Source organism: Dreissena polymorpha, chromosome 10, assembly GCF_020536995.1.
Source record: "Dreissena polymorpha isolate Duluth1 chromosome 10, UMN_Dpol_1.0, whole genome shotgun sequence".
Lineage (NCBI taxonomy): Eukaryota > Metazoa > Mollusca > Bivalvia > Myida > Dreissenidae > Dreissena > Dreissena polymorpha.
The window spans coordinates 80,614,235-80,636,970 of NC_068364.1; the positions used below are offsets into that span (position 1 = coordinate 80,614,235).

Here is a 22,736-nt window from a genome sequence, read left to right on the forward strand (position 1 = left end):
AAAAATGTCAATCTTTCCAATCAAGTGGTTGATTTGGGTCAATAACTGCATTTAAAAGCTGTTTTGGACCGGTCTTTGTTACAGTCGTTGAAATTCGCACTAGTCCGACAGCAAAAAACTAGTATTTTTTCTTTCTGGCTTGTAGGAAATCCAATATAACAAGCCCGACGTGCATGTACAATTCATTAAACAGAAAAGAGTTCCACTTTCATTTCCAATATTTGTAAACAAAGTTTTGAGCCGCTTAAATCAACAGCCGCTTATGTTTTAAGACACTGCGCACACGTGCTGGGCAATCAGCCGATAATTGGATTACTGCGCATAAAGCGCATGGTTTTGTGGTTCCCTGATTACTATTATGTAAAATAAATGTTTTGCGTTGTGTTCGGGACACAGAGAGTAATGGCCGAACAGTTGTTGAGGAATGCGAATCTGAGGTAACTGTGATTGACGCATTTGTCAACTGGCTTTTTGTAGAATAACCTGGTACTTAATTGCTTATATATTTTCTGGAGGTTCAGGTTTGCTCTCTCTTTCACATGGATATATGGGATACATTTCTGCTAATTTTTTATCTAAACTTTATGTATATATTTATAATTGTGATTTGATTGAAATCCGTGTGTGAAATTAATTTCTTCTTATTTCAGGATCAGAAAGAGGCTGGCTCAGATGACGAGGAAGCTAACTTGGATGAGGATGAAATTAAAAAGAGATTTGTATTGTATTCTCAAGATTGAATAAATGAATGCTTCTTTGGATGTTTTATGTTATGTTTATCTGCATTTTTAACAAAAATGTTTGGGATAGTAAAATCTGACTCGGGCTTGTTCAAATTCCCATAGTACTAGCCCGACTTGCTAGTAGATTTAAATCTGAATTTCAATGACTGTTGTTAACTGTCAACTTTCGGGAATTTCTGGTTGATTTTCCTAAAGGGGTTGGTCCATAACTTTCATGTCGCGAGTCAAAAATCATAAAAAGCCAGAACTATGGATACACATGCTGTCGAGATTTACAGGTCTCTCAGATGTCAGCAGGGCATATGCAAACCTAAATGCGGATATTTTATTTTTTATTTTTATAATGTACTTCTCTGTCAGTTGAATTCAAAGATTAATGAAACCTGTGTAACTACTTAAAAAACTTTTCAGTGTCTTTCACGGAACTACCAGTACCAATCCCAGACTGTTAAAGTGATGTGTAGCCTTATGATATTATAAAAGAACGTTTCAGAGATCAACGAAAAGACATTACTGTAATGATTACAAAATGTGTATCCATGACACAACATTTTAAGGTTAAGAATAGAAAATAAAATATCCTGGTATGTTTGAAAAAATCGTTATATTTTTTTACAACTATATCGTCATTTTTTACCTCATTTAACAAACATGTCAAACCTTCGCTAGTCAACAACCTTGACTTTCAGCGGCATCTGAGACGCTTAGAAATATCAAACGAAAATATTAACCATTTTTAATTATGATCTTTTTAAAAACTATTTTAAAATCATTTTTTATCATAAAACCTATATAACAAGAATAATGTGTTTTTACAGTATTTTATGAATTTACTTATCCTAAAAAAATCGTAAGCCTGGATTAAATCTTTTTCTAATTTCGTCCACTGGTTAAATAACAACCGGTGCTATGACAATTTATTCCCTTTAATGTGCATGTTTATGAAAATGAATGTTTTTAGGCAAATAGCACGGACTAACACTTGTGTTAGCTTAATCCAAAGACAATGCACGGCAGCTCAAATCTTCTTACAACGTTGTTTTGCAACAAAAGTTTTCCAGGGTGACGAAGTGGAAGCGTCGGCTAGGGTTGTTGCAAGACCGTCGCTACCAATAATAACCTCCAGGTTTGAAAAGACTTAAGTCTCATCATTTATAAGACGCGCAAAGACTAGAAAAGACTATGGTCACTTTGTTTCATCTTGGTAAAGAACTATTGGTCAAGACACTTTGTCTTGTTCTGCTCATATAACACATATTTGATATTTGAACCGTGTTTTACAAAACTTAATTCAAATGATTTTTCGTACAAATTAATATGTTCAGTTCTGACAGACTCATGAGACTCCCCTAATCAAGTTGTGTATTTTATGTATCCTGCGATAACCCTGTATTGAGAGGTTAAGGAAACAAGTTAAGGAAATTCTGAATTAGTGCAAACAATGCCGCAATAATTGATTAACCTTTTAAGATTTATCAAATTTCCATTGTAGCAATGCCAAAATGGTTCATTTTTAGGGTGTTTAACCGTGCAAAGCCAATAGTTGCATACACTCCCACAAATAACATCCTCTACACATGCTGTTTACCTGGTATTGAGATGTCACATCTGAAAAGCAAGAGTACTCAATTGCAATATGCATAAGGCAACATGGGACAAAAATATTTCTAAACTGCACTCATCCTGAAGGACGACTGCATTAAAATTTTCACTCCTGCAAACACATGTACTCGTCCTTCAAATATGTGTGAAATTAAGATTTCAAAGGCCAAACAAATATTCATCAAACCACGCATTTTGGACAGTTCGCGAACGTTTGGTCTTATTGTACACCGACTGCTTTAATTTCCTTTTTTTCTAATGCTCGCATGCTTTCCATTTCGGACGTTTGAACATCGCCCCACTCCCTTTAAAAAACGCTCGTATGTCAAACATTTTTCACAGGGCTTTCCTTTGACCCGAGCTCCCGGGTTTCGACGCTTGAAAATTACAGAATACCCTAGTTTGACTCGTGAGAAAATTACGTCATGCGTCATATTTGACCCGGGGGAATGTACCGACTTGTGTCAAAGAAATCAAAAGGTGTTAAGAGTAATCGATAATTGGCTTGGGGCGGAGTATCTTTTGGTAGACGCTAATTTATCGCCCGTTTCTAATCTAATCATTGAAGCACAAGTCCGCCCAGTAGGCGGAGTTTTTTTCCATTGAGAAGTCTAGTAATGACCAATTAAAACACTGCTGGTTCGATGACGCGTGTATCAATGTTCCATTATTTATCTGAGCGTTTGTTATCAGCTGTTTGCAGAAACGACATGTATTAAACCCACTAAAACAGAATGGACTCACCCGCGTCAGTTTTAATAATATCCAATATATAATTATAACATCCATATCCACAATATTTTTAGAAATACTTCCACAATATGTCAGAATGTATTTCCAATGCTGAATACAGTGTACCCAACCCTGTTTTATTCCATATTTGCTCCGTTCAAAGACGCGCGAAAGTTATGATGGCGTATGTACTGTCTACAACGTAAATTTACAAGCTTTGCATCAGAGTTGCTAAAAATAACCATAGAACTGGTATAACTGACCATGTGGCAAAGTGACAAATTTGGATGCTGCATGTGCTAATTGATTACAACATAGGTGTAATAATTGACCATTTGAGACGGCATAGAAAATCGGCGTGTTTGTCGCACGTCTTCGGTAAAGATGGCACATGAAATAATTAAATCCGGATTTGAGCCGTCCAGGGTCGATTTTGAGATAAATGTAAAACCGATTAGAAAGTTTAAGGAGGTATTTTGATGGTAAACGGCTGGCACTGACATAAGCAGTAACTGACGAAACATCTCCGCTACTTTCTGAAAACCGTACCATTCTACGAACGTTGCTAATGTCCGCCAACTATAAATTATCTTTTAGCAAAGTTAAGCACTGCAATATCATACTTAAAACAATATGTCAACCGAATTATATATTAATTGCGTATTTGCTAGATTACTTATTACTGGCTTCATTTTCTGCAGACAAACAATACACATATTTTATTTCATTCGCAAACGACGTATCTCTACCTGTTTTCGGACAGTCGTTTTCTGATACGGTATGGTTCGTTGATTTTAATTTATTCCCAACGGTCTTTATAACATTTTTTATAGAATGACAAATACACATGTGGTGTTACGGATGGTCTGATTGATAAAATTTCGCATTGTACTCACAAGAAATTGCACATAGAAAGAAAATAAAGAATAACAGTAAGCAAGGGCTCGAGGGGCTCTGCCCTCTATTCCCTTTATCCTACGGTCTCTGAATCTCTGCTTCATTTTCCGTATTTCGAATTTGGGACAATTGACACCCCTGATATATATTATGTCACTACAAGTGCGAGTGTTTTTTTCGTATTAATTTCACTATGCTCACAATGTTGGTCACAATGTATGTTTGCATTAGCTCTTTTATTGACTGGAATATAAGAAATAAATGTTTAGATATTTGTAAATTTGTTGCTTTTTATATATTAATTATATCTCATATCTTATATCTTGCTTAAAGTACAAAAGATCATTGACTTTCCTGCGTTATTATTATGACTCATACAAATTTGATTTTGACTCTTGAAAATTTGGTCCTAAGAGTCAATGACTCTTTAGATTTGAGGTCTAAGGAAAGCCCTGTTTCAGACGTAATTCAGACAGGTTTAAAACCGTTCTTCACAGTTAAATAATTCTTTAAAAATCAATACTTGTGTAGTCAAAGCAGTCGGATGGTTCCCTGTCAGCATGAAAGCGCAAAGTTTACACCAAAAAAGCCACTATTTACTCGGGACATAGTCTCGCATAACAACGCGCACCTGCTGTATGAAATTTACAATTACAATTTCCGGTTCATTTGTGTTCTACTTTCGGAATAGAAATGCTTTAAGAAAATAATGTTATTTAATGAAAAAGAGTTTTACTGGTCAGAAAATACATATTTTAACATCAGTTTTTTTCACACGTCCTGTAGGATGAGAGCTTTAGGAAAATTCACTCGTCCTTTCAAGTTTTCACTCGTCAATACAAGTGGACGAGTAGTCCAAATAATTAGACGTAAGCTACCCCGCTTACGTCTAAACGGCTACCGTCGTTTTCCTATAGCAAATTGAGTTCAACTAAAACTTCAGTTTTTCTCGTTAAATCTTTGCTAATGCATAAAATTATCATTAATTAGACATATATGTGAGCGATTACCTCTTAAATGTGTAAAAAAATTGTGCTTTTAAACCACTTATGTACATTTTTAAAAATAAACATACACAACACACTTCGTGTGTTTGTCGTTTATAGAATTACATTGAATTATCTTGAACGAAATTATTTTTTGAATAGGTTACACATAACCAATTGTTGTTGTACAACAAACCACATCACTTTTTAGCTTTCTGTACTCTTTAATTAAATGGAACCTATATGTGTGTGTTAAAACTACCAGTTGTATCACGGAGTGTATATTGTTAGGAGATGAATCGAGTATTTGACCCTTACTGTAGTAAATTCAATCTTATGCAAAAACTATTCATCCGATTTTATTGGTTTATACGTTATCTTGTTGCTTATTAATTCCTCTTTCAAAAATATACGTTTTAGTATATTCACGTTGTTATTAATGGATTTATAGCGAGATAAACACAAGAAATAAACATTTTATGTTTTACCACCGCGCGTTTTACCGTATTGTGGCTATCGATTTTGTACAATTAGCGTACAGCGAAGCGCCGAGGTTATACATTTTGATGTACCCACTCACGTCTTTTGTTGAATTATAGTTTCATTTCTCGGCCGATTTTGACAAATTATATATCATTAGAAAGCTTACGTTATGTAGTAAACAGATATATAAATATATATTAAGTTTTTCTTCTGATTTCGACAGCCCGGCGAGTTATAACTTAAACTTTTTCAAATATCATACCGTTTTGGAGTTTTAGAATCTAGATTTACGGTTGACATGTTCGTACTTAATACCAATTTGTAGCGTTTATATTTGGAGTTCAGTTTTAAAAATTACATCTTGCTTAGGAGAATAGAATTCTGTATACGATAGAAAAAAAATTGTTTAAAAACAAAAGTAATTAAGGAATGAAGGCGGAAGAAAGTAGCGCGCGTCCCTAACGCACTGAACTGATGCTACGGTCTCGGCGATTATGCTTTTGTTTAGAAACCGGCCATTGAATTTCCTTTGCCATGATTATTATATTTTTTATGATATATTGTAGTATTTTGTTCACGAAACATATCAATAAAGCTTATTATAAATAAATCTTAATAAATTAACTATTTCAGCTCTTGTTTATAACACAGAAAGGGTGTTAAATTTATGATGAAACAGCGTATATAGCGGACCCTCTCGATTTTATTCGGCTTTGCATGCATACTTGAAATAAAATGGGTGTCAAAAACATTCATCGTTTGCTGTTAATTATCAACGAGGGAATTATGTATAATTATATGAAATGTTATTTACCTTAAATTATCAATTTATTAAAGATTCTTGAAAATCACGGTCGGTGTTACGCGGGTCATTTCGTATTTTGACATTAGGGCATCATGTTCAACTATTCAAAATCAGATTTTTTTTCACTGGGACGATGACGGCTTTGATTTAGACAGGCAGACAGATAGTTAATTCAGACTTATACAACAGTACATCGTCTTCAACTCAAATATATAAATTATTTTTAGACGAATTATTAGGTGATTACACATATAGCAGTGATGATTCTGAGAATGTTGCCATGTTTCTTATCCGTGTAATCTAGAGTCCGTGGTTTGAGCATTTTTATCGCGGTGTTCAATAAAAGATATCTCAATAATCTTGTTTATTGATAGATCTGTGGTTTTATTGCCCCTGTGTTCAGCACAAACCAATTGTCTCGTTATGATCAGATACTGTGCCGACCAATACTGAATAACACTATGGTGTCATACGCCACAGCAGGGACCTATACTTGTGATCATGGAGTCTAAGTGCAAGACTTAAAAAAGTATGTTGTTTCGCTTGCGGTTGTTAAAGCCAAAACGGGACTCCCAGCTGGCACAGCTGCTGATATTCAGATCTGAATACTTAAACTTATTGAGACCTTATTCTTAACCGTTGCGCGTTTTACGATATCGGATTTTAGGCGGGAATAAAACTCAGTGAAACTATTCAATTTCTTACACAACATTAAGCATATTAACAGTTATTGAAATTAACAATATCAGCGACATCTTTTTAAAGACTAAACACCTTTTCAAGTATCGAATTTAACATGTCAATAAAATATATTAATACCAAAAAAGGTTTCATTTAATATTGTTCACATTAAACCTTTAAATGAAAGTGTCGCTTTAACTATTTTCCGTGTCTTATTAAGCCGCGAATCGTTTGCTAAAAACAGTTAACAAAAAGGGCTACACGTTCTAATATTTAATGAAATACAAAAATAAGTATAACATAATTAATAACGTCCATAAACACACACAGCAAGATCAAAGTTTTAATGGAAAACTAATATGACATTCCACGTAAATTATTATTTTCGTCTAAATCGAATACTATATATAGAGAAACAATGTATTTATAACCGACCAATGAGGTAACATTATGCAACTTTCAATTTACACAGTGCTATATGGCAACAATATGGAATTTGAACAGTGGTAGTGTTTTAAGGTCTGGACTATCATTACTTGTAAGTCTGTATAAACATTTTTCTAATGCAATTAGTAAAATAATGTTTATATTTTATGTTTAATAATTTATTGCATGATTATTCTGTGCTGTTATATGAATTTGATGCCGTTAAAGCTTCCGACATGAATTCATGTCGGAACGATGCTATTGCAAAATAACGTTAAACGATATGAGGTCGATGTAAATCGACCTCATATTTATAGGAGTAGTGGACGAGTGGAATTTTTGTCCCCTGGGCAAACAAAACTTTGAAAATTTAATTCTCTGATCATATTTATACCAACTGAAACAGTAATTTAACTTTTTTATAACTTTTATTAACAATTTATGAAGTTTCTGTTTTATTGGTCAAACTTCTTTTTTTAGCAACATTGACACATAAAAGTGCTCAAGAATTGCAGAAACATCAATGTTCGCCATTTGTTCTAATACAATTAAGGCATACATGTTACTATAAAAAGATTTGAAAAAATTAGCATCCAATGATGGAATCGGGACAGGGTACCCACTGAACATGTGTATGTTGTCATTTCATCTATTTTCATGATGTGCGCGCACAGTTTCAGAGATTGTTCCATGCAACATTTGTAATTTCTGAGAATCGGGGGAAAAAGTAAAATAGTTTTCTTGAAAATAAATCAAATACATGAACGTTGTGTATTCACACTGGTGCAGTTTTCTACAGCACTTTGCAATTTATGTGGAAATTAAATGAAGAGGACCAAAAAAATTGAATGGAATAGCGATAATTATTTCATTTAAAGTAAGATGTTGAAATGCACTTTAACTTTTCATTGCTCATTTTAGTCGTGTCTGTAATTATTTTCAAGCATAGTAATGTATATCTTAAATTTAAAAATAAGCTCGCAACTTAATTACTCCAGTCCACAATTCATTTTTGGTTTTTCACCAACACATATTCAAGAAAAATACATGTAATGCAATAAAAATGTAATTTGTAAAATTGTTGATACTAGGTGCTGTTAGTTTTGGATATGATTTCCTGTAACATTATTATTTTCTGTGCAGAATACTGATTCTTATTAATATGACATTTTCAGAAAAATACAGTTTCCAAACCCATACATTGAGCCGAAGCAAGCATGGCTAGAGAACATGGACACAATATCCTCTGAGAAACTTGGCATTATTGACCTCCACCCAGATGTGTTTGGGACACCACCAAGAATGGACATTCTGCATGAAAATGTGGTCTGGCAGCACAAATACCGCTATATTAACTATGAAAAAGAGCTTTCCAAGGGGGACTTGGACAAACGTCGGCGTAAACCATTTCCGCAGAAAGGAATGGGTAAAAAGCGTGCTGGAAGTACCAAAGCGTGTAACTGGAAATATGGTGGAAGTGCGCATGGTCCCCGAGGGCCTTACAGTACGTATTACATGCTGTCGAAAGAGAAACGAGAACTTGGACTGAGGATTGCCTTGTCGGTGAAATACGCCCAGGACGACTTACACATAGTGGACTCTCTGGAAATCCCGTCAGAAGATCCCGAATATCTTCAAGAATTGATTGACACTCGTTACTGGGGCTTCTCAGTCCTGTTTGTCGATGATACTGACATAATGCCCGTCAACATGTCACTGGCAGCCAGTGAGTTTGGACAGTACAATCTCCTGCCTGTTTACGGGCTCAATGTGTATAGCATCCTTAAGCATCAGACCTTGGTGATGACGTTAGCTGCTGTGGAAAAACTGGAGCAGAAACTTCTGGAGCAGATGCACAAAGCTGATGTTAGAAAATAAGAACAGTGTTGTCATGGAGTGAGCCAAAAATCAGTTCTGCAATAACTGAAATAGACAATTTAAGATTAGTATGGATTGTTGTATTGGGAAAATTGATAGAAATAGCAATTAGATGAATAAAATTATCAGTTCTTTGTATCTAAATTAATTCTCAGTTAAAAGATTCTTCATTTTGGTCGTGCTACTTTATATTTCATATCTTTTTTCATATTGAATGTTTCTGTTGGAGAGAAATGCTATGAATTAAAGAAAATCATGCATTGATTGTTTCTTGTGTGTACATGAATTACAAGAGCCTAAGTAACAGAAAACAGTAGACAAGTCATGTTCATTGTAACAGAATTAGATCATAAACTTACCTAACAGTCTAGGCTTAAGAAAGTAAGATTCTTTTGGGAAACAATACCTAAGATTATCAATGCTCACTTTGCAGCAACTAATAACAACAATAAAATTGTTTAAACATGCATTTTCTTTTACAAGGATGTTTCATGCAGACATTAATGAGTAAAATAATGTTCAATACATGTACATTAAATCATTGCCAATATAATCTCACATTATGGCATTTCATTACTCTTGAAATTACTGATTAATACTGCTATAATGCTACCTAAAGAAGACATTCAGGTATAATGAAGTGTACTTAAATGATTAGACATTAGTATGCCATTGTTTATGACACCATTTTTAGCTCGGCTGTTTTCATAGAAAACCTGAGGTATTGTCATAGCCAGCTCGTCGTGTCGTGTCCGCCGTCCGGGTCGTGCTAAAACCTTAACATTTTGTCAAGGTTTTGAACATTGGCTCTAAAATCAAAGTGCTTCCACCTACAACATTGAAACTTCATATGTAGCTGCACCTTGAGGAGTTTTACTCGCCACACCCATATTTGGGTCACTAGGTCAAAGGTCAAGGTCACTGTGACCTCTAAAAAAATAATCTGACAAGCTTTCATTTATTCATAAATGCACCGGCAGCCGAGCGTTGGCACCCGTTATGTGGTGCTCTTGTTTAGTTTTTTTTAGTACAGTGTAGTTGACTGCATTGTATCTGTTTTCATAGTAAGAGATTCAGGAAGCATCTAGAAACTTAATCATTGCATTGTATTGAGGTGTCTCACATTAAAAAACTTCATTTTTTCTTTAACACGTTTATTTGGAATTAGTTTTTCTTCGTTTTAAAGTAATCAGATCTTGTAAATGTTGTCTCAACAATTGTTTTTATTGGAGCTGTGTTCAGGATAAATAGAGTGGTATATTTAATGGCTCATCGAATTTCTGCTATTGTTTTATGCATACAACTGTGCTGATGTAAGTCATCGAATTATTGAAGTATTGTTTATAAACTGCAAAACGTGTCGGTAAAATTTGATAATTGTAATTACTTCACAATTGTCTGAAATTTAATATAAATTAATAAAGTACATATCTTGTTTAACTTTATCTCAAATCATTTTATATTGACTTAATTTGACGGAAGGTTACTTAGGCTTGATTTGACGTTTTGCATCTAATTATTTTTCTTGAACATGTTGATTAAATATAAATATAATATAACTTAACCGTTCTTTTGAAATTTAAATTCTATAAGCGCATAAAGGAAAACTATCTTTGTATACCGCTCTCATAATTGGGATTCCAGAATAAAGACTAAAGCGCTCTGTACTTGCTATTTTCAACTAAACCTATTATTCTTAATGTTTCACACTGTTTTCTGTGTTAAATTATTCCAATACATGCATTTGTCTGAAGGCAAAACAATACTGGAATATCCTGTGCGCATACCAAATTATCTATACTTAACGCCTATAAATGTACATTTTATGTACATACTGGTAATTTTCAAATATTTTCTTTGTAACTCGCGTATGTTTTAATCCACTTCATACAAGCTTAGTGAAATCAATATTAATGACAGGTAATTGTACTTAATTTTCAGGGGTTTCGCTGTCGATCGCCAAATGGCGCTAAATTTTTAAAAATGTCTCCAATTTTTTAAAAGTGGCGAATTTCACAAAATCGGTAAAATCCTATCCGAAAATGTTCTGTGAATCGAAAGCACGCGACCGAGCATTTGCGGCCAGCGTCTGTCCGTTGTAAATATTGATTTACGACAATGTACGCGACCTTCAGTGCAGATTGCAATCACTGAAGCGTGGAAATGTTACAAACGGTGTTTTTACTGCTATTGTCAAGTTTTATGAGGGTAATTATCAGATTAACGGCTTCATTATGATATTGAACAATAAATTACGTAACACGGGGACAAACTGTCACGACGATCAATAATTGACCTTTCGACAGCCGATTGATTGACAGGCTTATTAACCAATCAGATTACTGCATAGATTAGGCCCGTTTCTATCCGCCATTTTGTCCGTCAAACTCGCCGTTGTTCGTCACATAAGCTTATACGTAATGCTGTGTTTTAAACAAAGAAAATGGTTAAAAGGTGCTGTTATGGCACTTGTTATTCAGACACAATGTATCCAGAACGGTTAAAAGATGGAACTACGTTTTTTCCGTTCCATTAACCGGGTACTAATCTTAAAAAATGCAAACGTTGGATTCGTCTTTGTAGTCGTCTCAACGAACAGCTTAATCTCAACATATTAAGCTATCGCCCGAAAGCAAAACACCTCGACGTTTGTTCTAAGGTCGTCATAATAAGATACTACGCGAAAATAGAATATGTAAGTTTTGCACCGGACACGCTATAGAAAACGAGTATCACTTTTTACTTGTTTTTCCTCTATATAGAGAAATTAGAAAGGAACATTTAAAACCATATTTTCAAAGGTGGCTAACGTTAAATAAATTTGACATTCTAATGCAGTCGGCTAATAAAAAAATATTCTAAACTTTGCTAACTAGATTATTAATGCTAATGAAATGCGTAATAATAAAGACAATCAGTTATAATTTTTAATAATATCACATAAAATAGAGCATTTTTATTTATTTCGGTTTAAATCTTCCGAATTTAATGTAGCTAGTTGTATATCGTTAAAAGTTAAGAAACTATTTTAAAATGCGCATGTAATTATCAATAGTTGCCAATAAATGTCATTTTACACCATATGTGGGCTTTCTACTAATCCGTTATCAAAACAGATGCCGCAAACTGTGAATGACCCTTGGCACTTTGATAGCCAGTCTGATTAGCGAGTTTTTTTTTGTACATGAAAATTCTTTCAACTTCTTATATTTTAAACATTGCAAAAAATAGTCTAAGAGGAAATTAATAATATATTGTGTATGTTACTTTTTTGACGACATTGACTATGTTACACGATTGTAACAACGCTCATGGGTCATTTTGACCAAACGCATTATAGATATGTGTTATATCGGATTTCAATATAACGTTCTTTGTCTTCTTATATAATAAATTTACTTACCTTTGCCACATTTGCAATATTGCCATCGGTTGCAAAATTAACGGCTTTTAATTAAAAAACTGAAACATCTATTACTCAATGAAAAGTATTGTGACAAACGACAATGCATACTGTATGTGATAATTTGCGATAATTGGCCGACTTTGACTATAGATTAACGACTTTTAAGTAGACTTATAAAAAAGTTATGACTATTTCATAGATATGATAATTATATTCAGCATAACTATTCAATGATAATAAAAATATTGTATGGCCTTTCTGGTATACCATGAGGCGTTTTTGGTTCACTGATGCGGACTTTTTGGGAAGCCTTTTTGGTAAACGGCCTTTCTGGTACTATATCTTTGAGGGGAGCTAAACACCTATTTAATACATTACATTTAACACATTTTAAATAAAACATGATAGCAATAGAAACATTTCATGTAATTTGGACCGAAATCTTTGTGAATATCTTCCAACGTACCGATTCGCGTAGCCAGTTTTATGACGGACTTCGGCGGAGTGACCTCCCTTGAAATCGGGGGGCGTGGCTTCACTCTCGCTGTCGAAAGGTCAATTATAATGATGATTAGGGCCGTTATTTCTTTTATCAAAACAAAGACCTATAGACCGTTCCATAATTTAGTAATTACCCAATTATCTCCCCTGATTACTCTCCGCGTCCGCCATTACACTACTGCCAAACAACCGGTAACATATATAAGAGAGCACCGATTATTCAACGGGTGAATTTCTTTCTTTTTGTAAAACTTGTTTGTTTGTCATGCAAATTGTATGAAATAAAGTTTTTCTGCTAGAGGAGATGTTAAGTTAGTGTTATAACAGAAAAATGTTTGAAAAACGTGCATTTTTTAGGTATTTGTCGAGGAAAATAAACACGTTAACACATTAAAAAAAACATTTAATTAAACTAAATGCAATATTTATCATTTGATTATATGCATCAATCTTAAAATCGCGTAATCCTTTGCATTCCAGTGTTGAATTGCCCTATTGTTCTGCATAATCCGATTATCTCGTTTTGATCAGATATTATCCAGACTTAACTAACAACATGGCGTCATCCCGGGATGTCATAAACCACACTGGGTGGCAGATGACAGTCTGGTCATTAAACACAATTGATGATGCCACCATGTATGGCACGCCTGAACCACAAAAATGAGAAAAACTAAGTTTAAGTTACTTAAACTAGGTTTTTCTCTACTTAAATTCAATTTAAGTTACTTAATTCGAATTAACGCTGCTTAAAATGAATTTAAGTAGTTTTTGTGGTTCCCGCGGCGTTAACGCTAATTAAAACACCGAAAATGCATTAACGGTGCTTAATGGTAATTTTCTTACTTAAGTTGAATTAATTCAACTTAACAAGGATTTTCTCTATCAATTGTACTATTTTCAATTAAGTTGCGTTAAAATAGGTTTTTCTACTTAAAATATGTTTTTAGTTACACGAATTCAACTTTAGTAAGGAATTTTACTTAAGTTGTAAAGTCGAATTGTTTTGATTGGTCAGTTAATGATCCGGAAGACCTAAGCCAATCAGAAACGTCGTAACAAACGTAAACAGGAAAGGATATTCTTCTACCGCCATTTACAATTTTGCAATGGATCGGTTACAACGCACGCATTTACCTACAGCTGACAGTGTTCTTGAAAGAGTTTCAATAACACTCAGAGATGGCTTAAGTGATGTTATTGACTAAATTTTGACAAAACTAAAACACCCAAAAAATAAAATTGCTACTTACCAACTGACATCTTGAATTCAGGATAATTATGATCAAGCAATTGAGTGGTGGTTTATTTATAAGAAAAAGATGAAGCCATACTATGACTTAGCTTGTGGAATGTCATATGGCCTTCTTTTTAAGAAAACAACCCATGTGTAATCAAGGGGTACCCTTCAATTAACTAGACAATTACCAATACTGTTAAAACAACAACAAAATGTTGGTTGTTTTTAAAAAGGGAACTGAAATAACAAATACAGGATATGAAAGACAATTAACGAGCAATCACTGATCCTCATGACATTTTTAATACTGTATTATGGATTCGTTTGTTACCATTGCAATATTTACACACTCATAAAAAAATATAAATTGTTAACTGCTGCACTAAAACAACAATTAAATTCTTAATTAGGTTTATTTTGAATCTCATCAAACAATATAGGATAATATTTCGGAAGAACGAATGACATTTAACAAATGCATACATTAGTTCTTTTAATTAATATCTAAACTGGGAATATATACTGAATATATGTCTCTGTCTAAACTATTTATTTCTAAAGGGGAAAAATCAGAACACTTAAGTTAGATATGTTTCTAAATAATATGTTAACAGTACATTTTTTTCTTTTTTTACATTTAAAATTATTTTAAAAGACAATAGTGCACTCAGACTTAAAATATCACCTGGGTAATTTCTGATATGTGTACTTTTTGGGATTGTTTACTTATAAGTTCACTGCCAATACTGAGATACTGGAGACTGTTTTTTTTCCATTTAAATACTAAAATCAAAGCCAAAATTTACATGTATAGAATATAATTAAGTTGGATTCGGTGACACGATATAATCTTTAATTTCTACCTGGGACATACAATATAGTCCCAGTTTCTACATACAAGCTGGTATGACTACTCGTATACAAGACAAGTTATTACTACAGGTAAATGCGATATGACCCGGAAATATATAGACGGGCGGATCGTTTTTGATGTTTATTGCATAGTTACTGACTGTCAGCAAAATTTGATGATGAAAGGGTGTTTTGAATGTTATTCCAGACTAAAACAAATTTTAGCTGACTTAAGATTCTAATCCAAATTTATAATATCTGTATTTTTTGCTCGTACCACATGGCAATCTTTTTCTTCCGACCTCGGGCCTGAATTTATTAACAAACCTGACAACCAATCAAAACGCTTGTTTCATATGCTTATTTTCGGACGCGAGTTTTGACTTAACGATAATTAATAATTCAACTTAAGTAAAAATTTTATTACTTAAGTAATAATTAAATACAATTAACGATGCGAAAGCCCTTAAATTAATTTTAAGCAGCGTTAAATGCAATTTAAGTAACTTAACGGTAATTAAAATCAATTTTTGTTGTTCGGGCGCACTTAACGAGTTAAACTAAGTTTTTCTCTGCTTAATTCATTTTTCTCACATAAATAGAAAATAACTCTTCTTAACTACTTAATGCATTTAGTAGCGTTAATTCGAATTAAGTTACTTAAATTGAGTTTAAGTAGAGAAAAACCTAGTTTAAGTAACTTAAACTTAGTTTTTCTCTTTTTTGTGGTTCAGGCGTGCCATAACCATGTCTTCTCTTTCTGGTAGTATTAAGCAGTCATTTTGTTTAATATTTTACCTCCGACATACTTAACAGTTGCGTTCATTAGATATGTTACATATTGTACAAATTAAAAGTTATGTCCAATATAGAATATCAGAAATTGTACACCGTAAAGATACTAGCCCGTTTAATCCCTGGTTTAATTTATGAAAAAAAGTATTTGATAATTATAAAATTTACCTAAAAACATAACATTTAACGTATTTAGCGGGTATCGGTTAATTAAAACTACGTCATTTCGTATGAAGATTTAATGTTACGGCAATGCACGAATGACATCATTAAACAAGAAATTACATTTGACACGAACGGGGGTAAATATTGTTAAAAAAAAAAATTAATATAGATATATGTGTGTTAAAATGTTAGATATTTGCCACTCATACTCACTAGTAACGAGTTTTCAATATACATGAATACACAGTTCAAATTGCATCATGTAAAGTTATGTTTTTCAGTTGTATGTTTATATTCCTCAATAGCGTCATTCTCTGTACAAAACCCATCAAATTAAAATTACATGTTAATACTGTCATGCACTTCGCTTTTAATAGGGCTTTGTAGTACGTTTATTTTCAATGCACCCCTTATACTTTCTATTACTCACGTGTTTATCACACTAACGTACTCATGCCATTCATAATTATATTTTTATAATTAGATGTATTACTATTGTAATTTATTTAAGCTTTTTTGCAAAAAATATTACGGCTTATGCATAGAGCTCTTTGTTGTGTCAAATTGTCGGCCTTTCAGTCTTCAGATAATCTTTAATTTGATGCTTATGCCGCGTTTTTAAAGTTGCAAATAAATGTATTAATAAATTCGTTTGGCGCTTAATAATATATTTTTGAAATATTATTTAGGTGTTTTTTTCGGAGTTTTTTTGTGTGGATTAATTGACTAAACATTTGGTGTCGTTATCCATATGTTTTGCGTTACTTCAAAGACCTATAAAATACATTTTTTAGTATTTTTTAGCTTTATAGCTGTTAAATGATTCACAGATGAAAATATAGATATATCACATAGATCACATTCTCTTCATCTTCCGAATAATCACATAAAAGATCGTCAAGATCAATATCACTCTCTCGTAATAAAAAGCTCGTTTTTTAACGTGACAAAATTCCATAATTAAATATAAATCCAAACCACAATTTTTTATCTTTGATATCAGTTAGAACAAGAAAAATAAAGGAAGGCGTATCAAAAATATCATACTTAATATAATATGTTATGATTTTGGAATGTAGATTTTTACCACATGAGACCAATTACAAACAATTAGCGGTAATTAATTGCGCGAGAATCTTTAATAAGTATTAATTAAAATATAAATTGCTTGATGTTGCGGCTATTAAAATCAACACAACAATACATGCGTGAATTGTTTGTGAAACGTTAAAAGAAACAAGTCTAATCAAAGACATAGTATGAGCGACTGAACCGGCAAATTTTCGCCGATGATTACCACTTGATTACAGATATAAAAAAAAACAAATACACGAAAGCATTTTAAACATTTTATTTGTAACAATCAATCTCAACTTCAAACAATCATTTAAACAACAAAAATGTGATAATCGCCTCACATTAATTCATTTAGTAATTTATTTATCCGACAACGGTTAAGCGGGTATTCTCTACGTTTTTGGCTTTTGGAATCGCAGTCTCGCACCAGTTAGCAGCAGTGTAATGGCGGACAGTCACGTGACTGACAATATGGCGGCGGTCAATTTATCGATTATGGAACGGTCTATAGGTCACATAACCCCAAACCGGAACTCCTGTTTTTAGGGTTACATGCAGTCAGTTTGATACTTAGCACACATTGTTGAGTGCATGCTGCCTAGGATTTGTAAAATACATTGCAAATGGTTGGTTTTGGTATCAACTTGAAGGTATATTTGTAAGCAATAAGAAAATAAGCCATTTTTGTGCTCTACTTTTTGTGTTGATGGTTCCCGGCTTCGAAAGTAGGTCATACTATTTGAGCCCAAAATGGTTGTCTGCACAGCTGTCAAAACCGGTTTGCCTATTCTAAGGTAAATATTTTGAGTTTGCGCGTATAGAATTTAATGACATGCATTTTTTTCAAAAGTATATGCATTAATCTTTCCAATGATGTATGATGATATAGTGGGTATGCGCTTGATCATGGTAAAAATTGATATCGAACTTCAACTATTTTATATGTAATATAGAAGGAAATTAATTGCGCATGCGTAACCTTTAAGCACATCCGACCAAGTTAGTCGTCTGCCAGAATTTTGACATTTGACCATCAAAAACTCTCTGTATTGCAAAACATAACTGCCAGATGTCATTTTGACCCAAATAAGGGCTGTTTGCAATTGGGCTGTTGCACTTGGGGTCATAAGGGGGGTAAATGCTGGAAAATCACACCGAAACCTGTTCCGGAGACATATTCTAAGACTACTTAAACACCCGGTATTGTTTTTCAGTGCCATTTTGACATTAATTTGCATCAATCTCAATAATGAACCTAATGCATGTCTTTATTTCATCTGTATTTATTATTATTGTTTACTTTTTGAGCCTTTTTCTGTTAAAAATGCCCGCCAATTTTGGACCTACACTTCTATCCGCCTTCGCCTTCAACCCATTCAGGCAGATCTACTCAGAATAACACTACTTTGCCTTATTTTACCTGTTTGGATATCTCGCTGAGTTCAAGTAAAATCAAGTATTCAGCTGAAAACACAAAAATGATAATAATATTATGCTTTCTTTCCTGGAAGAATGTTGTTGCGATAGACCCTGCATGAAAAACACCAGGGAATCTGTATTTAAGTGACCTTAATATTATGCGTAAACCTAAGTGTGCATTTGTAGGCGGTGTCGAAATGGGTCTATAGCTCTGCCTGAACTGTCGTCCAATTGGTTTACAAGTCCGGCTGAAGTGACAGGCCATCGAAAACTGTACAGTGTGACTGATTCGGAGACGGCCCTCAACACTCGCCCAGTCGTGTCGAGAGGATCGGTGTCTTTGCAGGTTAGTACGCCGTTATTTTCAATTAAATCTATTGTAAAATGATTTCTTTGATATCCTGGCACACTTTTGTCACCAAAATTAGGAAATTTGTGTGTTTTACATTGACTGCAGCTCTGAAACCAAACTTTGTGGCGATAACTTTGCCGGTGTGCCCGACAATGTGATGCCGGCGTGGTGAATTAACCATTTGCAGCAAATAAAGCGAGAAAGACTATTGAAAGCTTACTCTAATTGTATCTAACTTACATTAGTTGGCACCGTAATGGGCAAATGCGCACAAAAAACCTTTTTTGTTTTCTCAGATTACACGGAATTGAGCACCCGGGCCAGACTGACACTTTCCGGAGCCTGCCCTAGACGGAACTCGAGCCGAGGAATCATAGGTCCAGGTGTGACAAAAGACTTAAAGCTCATGTCTGACGATGACTTTTTTAGTCAGGAAGCCAAGTGTGTTGTTTTTCCATGCAAGCGAGCCCTTTTGTTGGGTCAAATGACATCAGCATTGCTGCTTCTACATGGATTTTACCTAAAATGTGCAAAAAAAATATAAAAAGTTTGTTCGAATCCAGTTCAAAACCTGCTTTGATGCACAAATATTGCCATTGATGATTTTTTTCACTTATTAAGCCATATGTAAGATAAGCTTTGCCTATTAGAATCGAAAGACATGCCTTGTATGGAGTCTAAGTGCTGCATGTATGATGTAACCGAGTTTGGCTTTTCTACCTTAATTCTTGACGCGAAACGCTGTTACGCATGGCGCTTTCAACGGCAACTTTTATGAATTAATCTGTGTGTCATTGTACCGGAACTTTGTGATCTTTCTCAAAACAGATTATACCTGTGGGAAAAGTGCCTTTAATTTAAATTTGAAGGGGTTGGGTTCTCTTAAAGGTCACATAACCCCAAACCGGAACTCCTGTTTTTAGGGTTACATGCAGTCAGTTTGATACTTAGCACACATTGTTGAGTGCATGCTGCCTAGGATTTGTAAAATACATTGCAAATGGTTGGTTTTGGTATCAACTTGAAGGTATATTTGTAAGCAATAAGAAAATAAGCCATTTTTGTGCTCTACTTTTTGTGTTGATGGTTCCCGGCTTCGAAAGTAGGTCATACTATTTGAGCCCAAAATGGTTGTCTGCACAGCTGTCAAAACCGGTTTGCCTATTCTAAGGTAAATATTTTGAGTTTGCGCGTATAGAATTTAATGACATGCATTTTTTTCAAAAGTATATGCATTAATCTTTCCAATGATGTATGATGATATAGTGGGTATGCGCTTGATCATGGTAAAAATTGATATCGAACTTCAACTATTTTATATGTAATATAGAAGGAAATTAATTGCGCATGCGTAACCTATAGAGAACACAGATTGGAAACTTCGCGCCTTATCGGGCTATCTCGCGGCGGGGTCACGTGGTCGAGAAACCGATAAGTACACTTAGCAGGGGGTGTCAATTTTCCGGATTATTCCGGAAATCCGGATTTGAGCCGTCCAGGGTTGATTTTGAGGTGAATGTAAATCCGATGTGTTTGTTTAAGACGGGTGGGGGTAGGGACAAAATTCTTTTAGTGCGGGATCATTTCAGAACGAATATTGTTATAGCATCGTCGGCATTCCGGACATTTGCGCTTGGTACCGATTTTATTTATTGATTTCTGATTGGTAAGCGGCTTGCACTGACATGAGCAGTAACTGGCAAAGTAAAGCACTGCAATATCATATTTTAAAACAATATGTTAATCAAATTATATATTGACTGCGTATTTGCTAGGTTACTGGTGACTGGTTTTCTTTTTCTGCCGTCAAACGATATGCATATTTTATTTCATTTGGAAATTATGTATCGCGACATGTTTTCGGACAGTCGTTTTCGGATACGCTGGTTTGTCGATTTTAATTTAATTTCGAAGTTCTTAATACCATTTGTTTAGAATGACAAATACACCTGCGGTGTTACGGATGGTATGGTTTATAATATTTCGCATTGTACTCACCAGAAAATGCACCTAGAAAGACTATAACAAGAAATATCTTTAAAAAAGATATACGGCGTAAATAGTTTAATGAATGAGATCAAGTATAGCGAATGTCTTTTTCTGTGCAGTTCTTAGCTGCATCACACGCAGTACGGGATGTTACGGGGAGTTTTCGCGGCTTATTTTACATTATAACATATTGCTGGTCATAAACCTATAGATACAAAACAGAAAACCAAAAGAATAATGGAAGTGAAATTTAAACATATGAGTCAACCGGCCACACGAGAAGTATCCGTATTTATAGGCGCGTTCTTCGAACAAACCTGTTTTAGTGGTTTGTCGGGCATTGCTATTTGATTCGATTATTAACAGTATCAATTATCATCGTGCTAATGCTTAAAGTGATATTATGGGCATTTTGCACTGTTGAATTGAGCTGAAAAGAATTAACAGGTCAAAATAGTTAGTTAAAATGTGGTTACTGATTAATTATCTGCAACTCACCTTGCTACCAGTTGTTTATAAAAATATATTTTATATTCGATATGCTTACGTGACCCACCCAGTCCTGTAAGCTGAAATGATCCGTAAAACAATTTCGTGTCTTTGTGTCGTATGAACAAATCTGCACTAAAACTAAATTTAGGTTCAACTCGTAAACGCATGATCAGTTGTCAAACGAAAGTACGGTTGATATTCAAATGCATTATTTTTCTCTTTCTGGTATATTGTTTTAGTATGATGATGCTGCATTAATTAATATAAGTGTATATGAAGTAGAAACATCAAAAATAATCAACGGTTGCGATAGACACCTATAAACTGTTACATGCTCATAATATCACTTTAGTACATTAGGCAATATGGACGAATAATTATTGTTAAATTTATCAACAATAATATTTATCATTGTATTGTTGAAAACACATTAAGAATCTATTATTTACATACCATAATTATATTGCTGAATATCTTCATTTAACATATTTCTGGTCTAAAGAAAATTCCAGGTCACCTAGTTCACGGATAGCGTCTTTATTATATAACGATTATTTTACTGGCCGCCAACTTTTTTTTTTCATTATTTTTTATCGAGTGCACCGGGATTGTCTCCCATATGGCCATCGCCCCCAGAAAGACGTGTTAGTTGGTTACGGGGGATAGTGCATGATACAGGAGGCAACCCGTTCCAGAGGTGACCCTGGGTCTTTTAGTGCCCGGTGTATAGCACCTAGTACACTGCACCTCGGTTTAACGTCTCATGCGAAAGACGAGTTAGTAGGTTAGGTGCAGCGGGGGATCGAACCAGCGATCTCTGGATTGTGAAGCCAGTGTGTTACCACTAGACCACGGATCCGCTACGACCGCCAACTCCGGTGATGACCTGTATATAAACTCTGAATGTCCGCGAATTGACCCGATATACCTCGCGGGTTGAAATGCAATGCTTTAAAGCGAGGCCTCGCTTGCATTGCTCTTTATACTTTTACATGTTAACATGTTGACAGGAATAAGGAAGTAAGTACTAAATATGAGAACATAGCCTTTTAAGTATAAACGCTCTTGCGCTGGTAATTCTCTGAAAATAAAAGGTGTACGCACAAACTGTATTGATGTCGAGAATTGAGTGTAAAACTGTTCTATCTATTAAGCCTTTTCATTCGAGATAAAATTGTTTCATACAGTAAAACAGTGTTACAAAGACGCGGATAT

General features: G+C 34.2%; 2 protein-coding genes and 1 long non-coding RNA gene across 10 annotated transcripts in view; 2 read left to right on the forward strand and 1 right to left on the reverse strand.

The window, feature by feature from the left end:
* LOC127847051 (glycerol-3-phosphate dehydrogenase, mitochondrial-like) overlaps window positions 1–1,520 on the reverse strand; it is a 60,482-nt gene extending 58,962 nt beyond the window's left edge. For 6 of the 7 annotated variants that reach the window (XM_052378592.1, XM_052378595.1, XM_052378597.1 and 3 more), the window contains exon 1: window positions 1,381–1,520. The gene's annotated coding sequence lies outside the window, so the exon portion shown is untranslated. The remainder of the gene's footprint in view (window positions 1–1,380) is intronic. The other variant, XM_052378593.1, reaches the window with a different exon arrangement.
* A 104-nt stretch (window positions 1,521–1,624) lies between these two features.
* LOC127847052 (39S ribosomal protein L4, mitochondrial-like) lies at window positions 1,625–10,659 on the forward strand. The gene is made up of 2 exons (XM_052378598.1): window positions 1,625–1,869; window positions 8,531–10,659. Exons 1-2 carry the CDS (start codon window positions 1,673–1,675, stop codon window positions 9,231–9,233), a joined length of 900 nt encoding a protein of 299 aa, XP_052234558.1. The 5' UTR covers window positions 1,625–1,672; the 3' UTR covers window positions 9,234–10,659.
* A 7,119-nt stretch (window positions 10,660–17,778) lies between these two features.
* LOC127848808 (uncharacterized) lies at window positions 17,779–20,390 on the forward strand. 2 transcript variants are annotated; one of them, XR_008034782.1, is made up of 3 exons: window positions 17,779–18,469; window positions 18,875–19,034; window positions 19,337–20,390. It is a non-coding gene; the product is annotated as an uncharacterized LOC127848808 (long non-coding RNA). The 2 variants fall into 2 exon arrangements; XR_008034783.1 differs by having other exon boundaries at window positions 17,779–18,063.
* The last annotated feature ends 2,346 nt before the right edge of the window (window positions 20,391–22,736 follow it).

Coding starts and splice junctions, on each gene's coding strand:
- LOC127847052 (XM_052378598.1), top strand. CDS start 1,673: ATGTGCATGTTTATGAAAATGAATGTTTTTAGGCAAATAGCACGGACT. Junction 1,870..8,530: donor CTACCAATAATAACCTCCAG/GTTTGAAAAGAC, acceptor TGACATTTTCAG/AAAAATACAGTTTCCAAACC.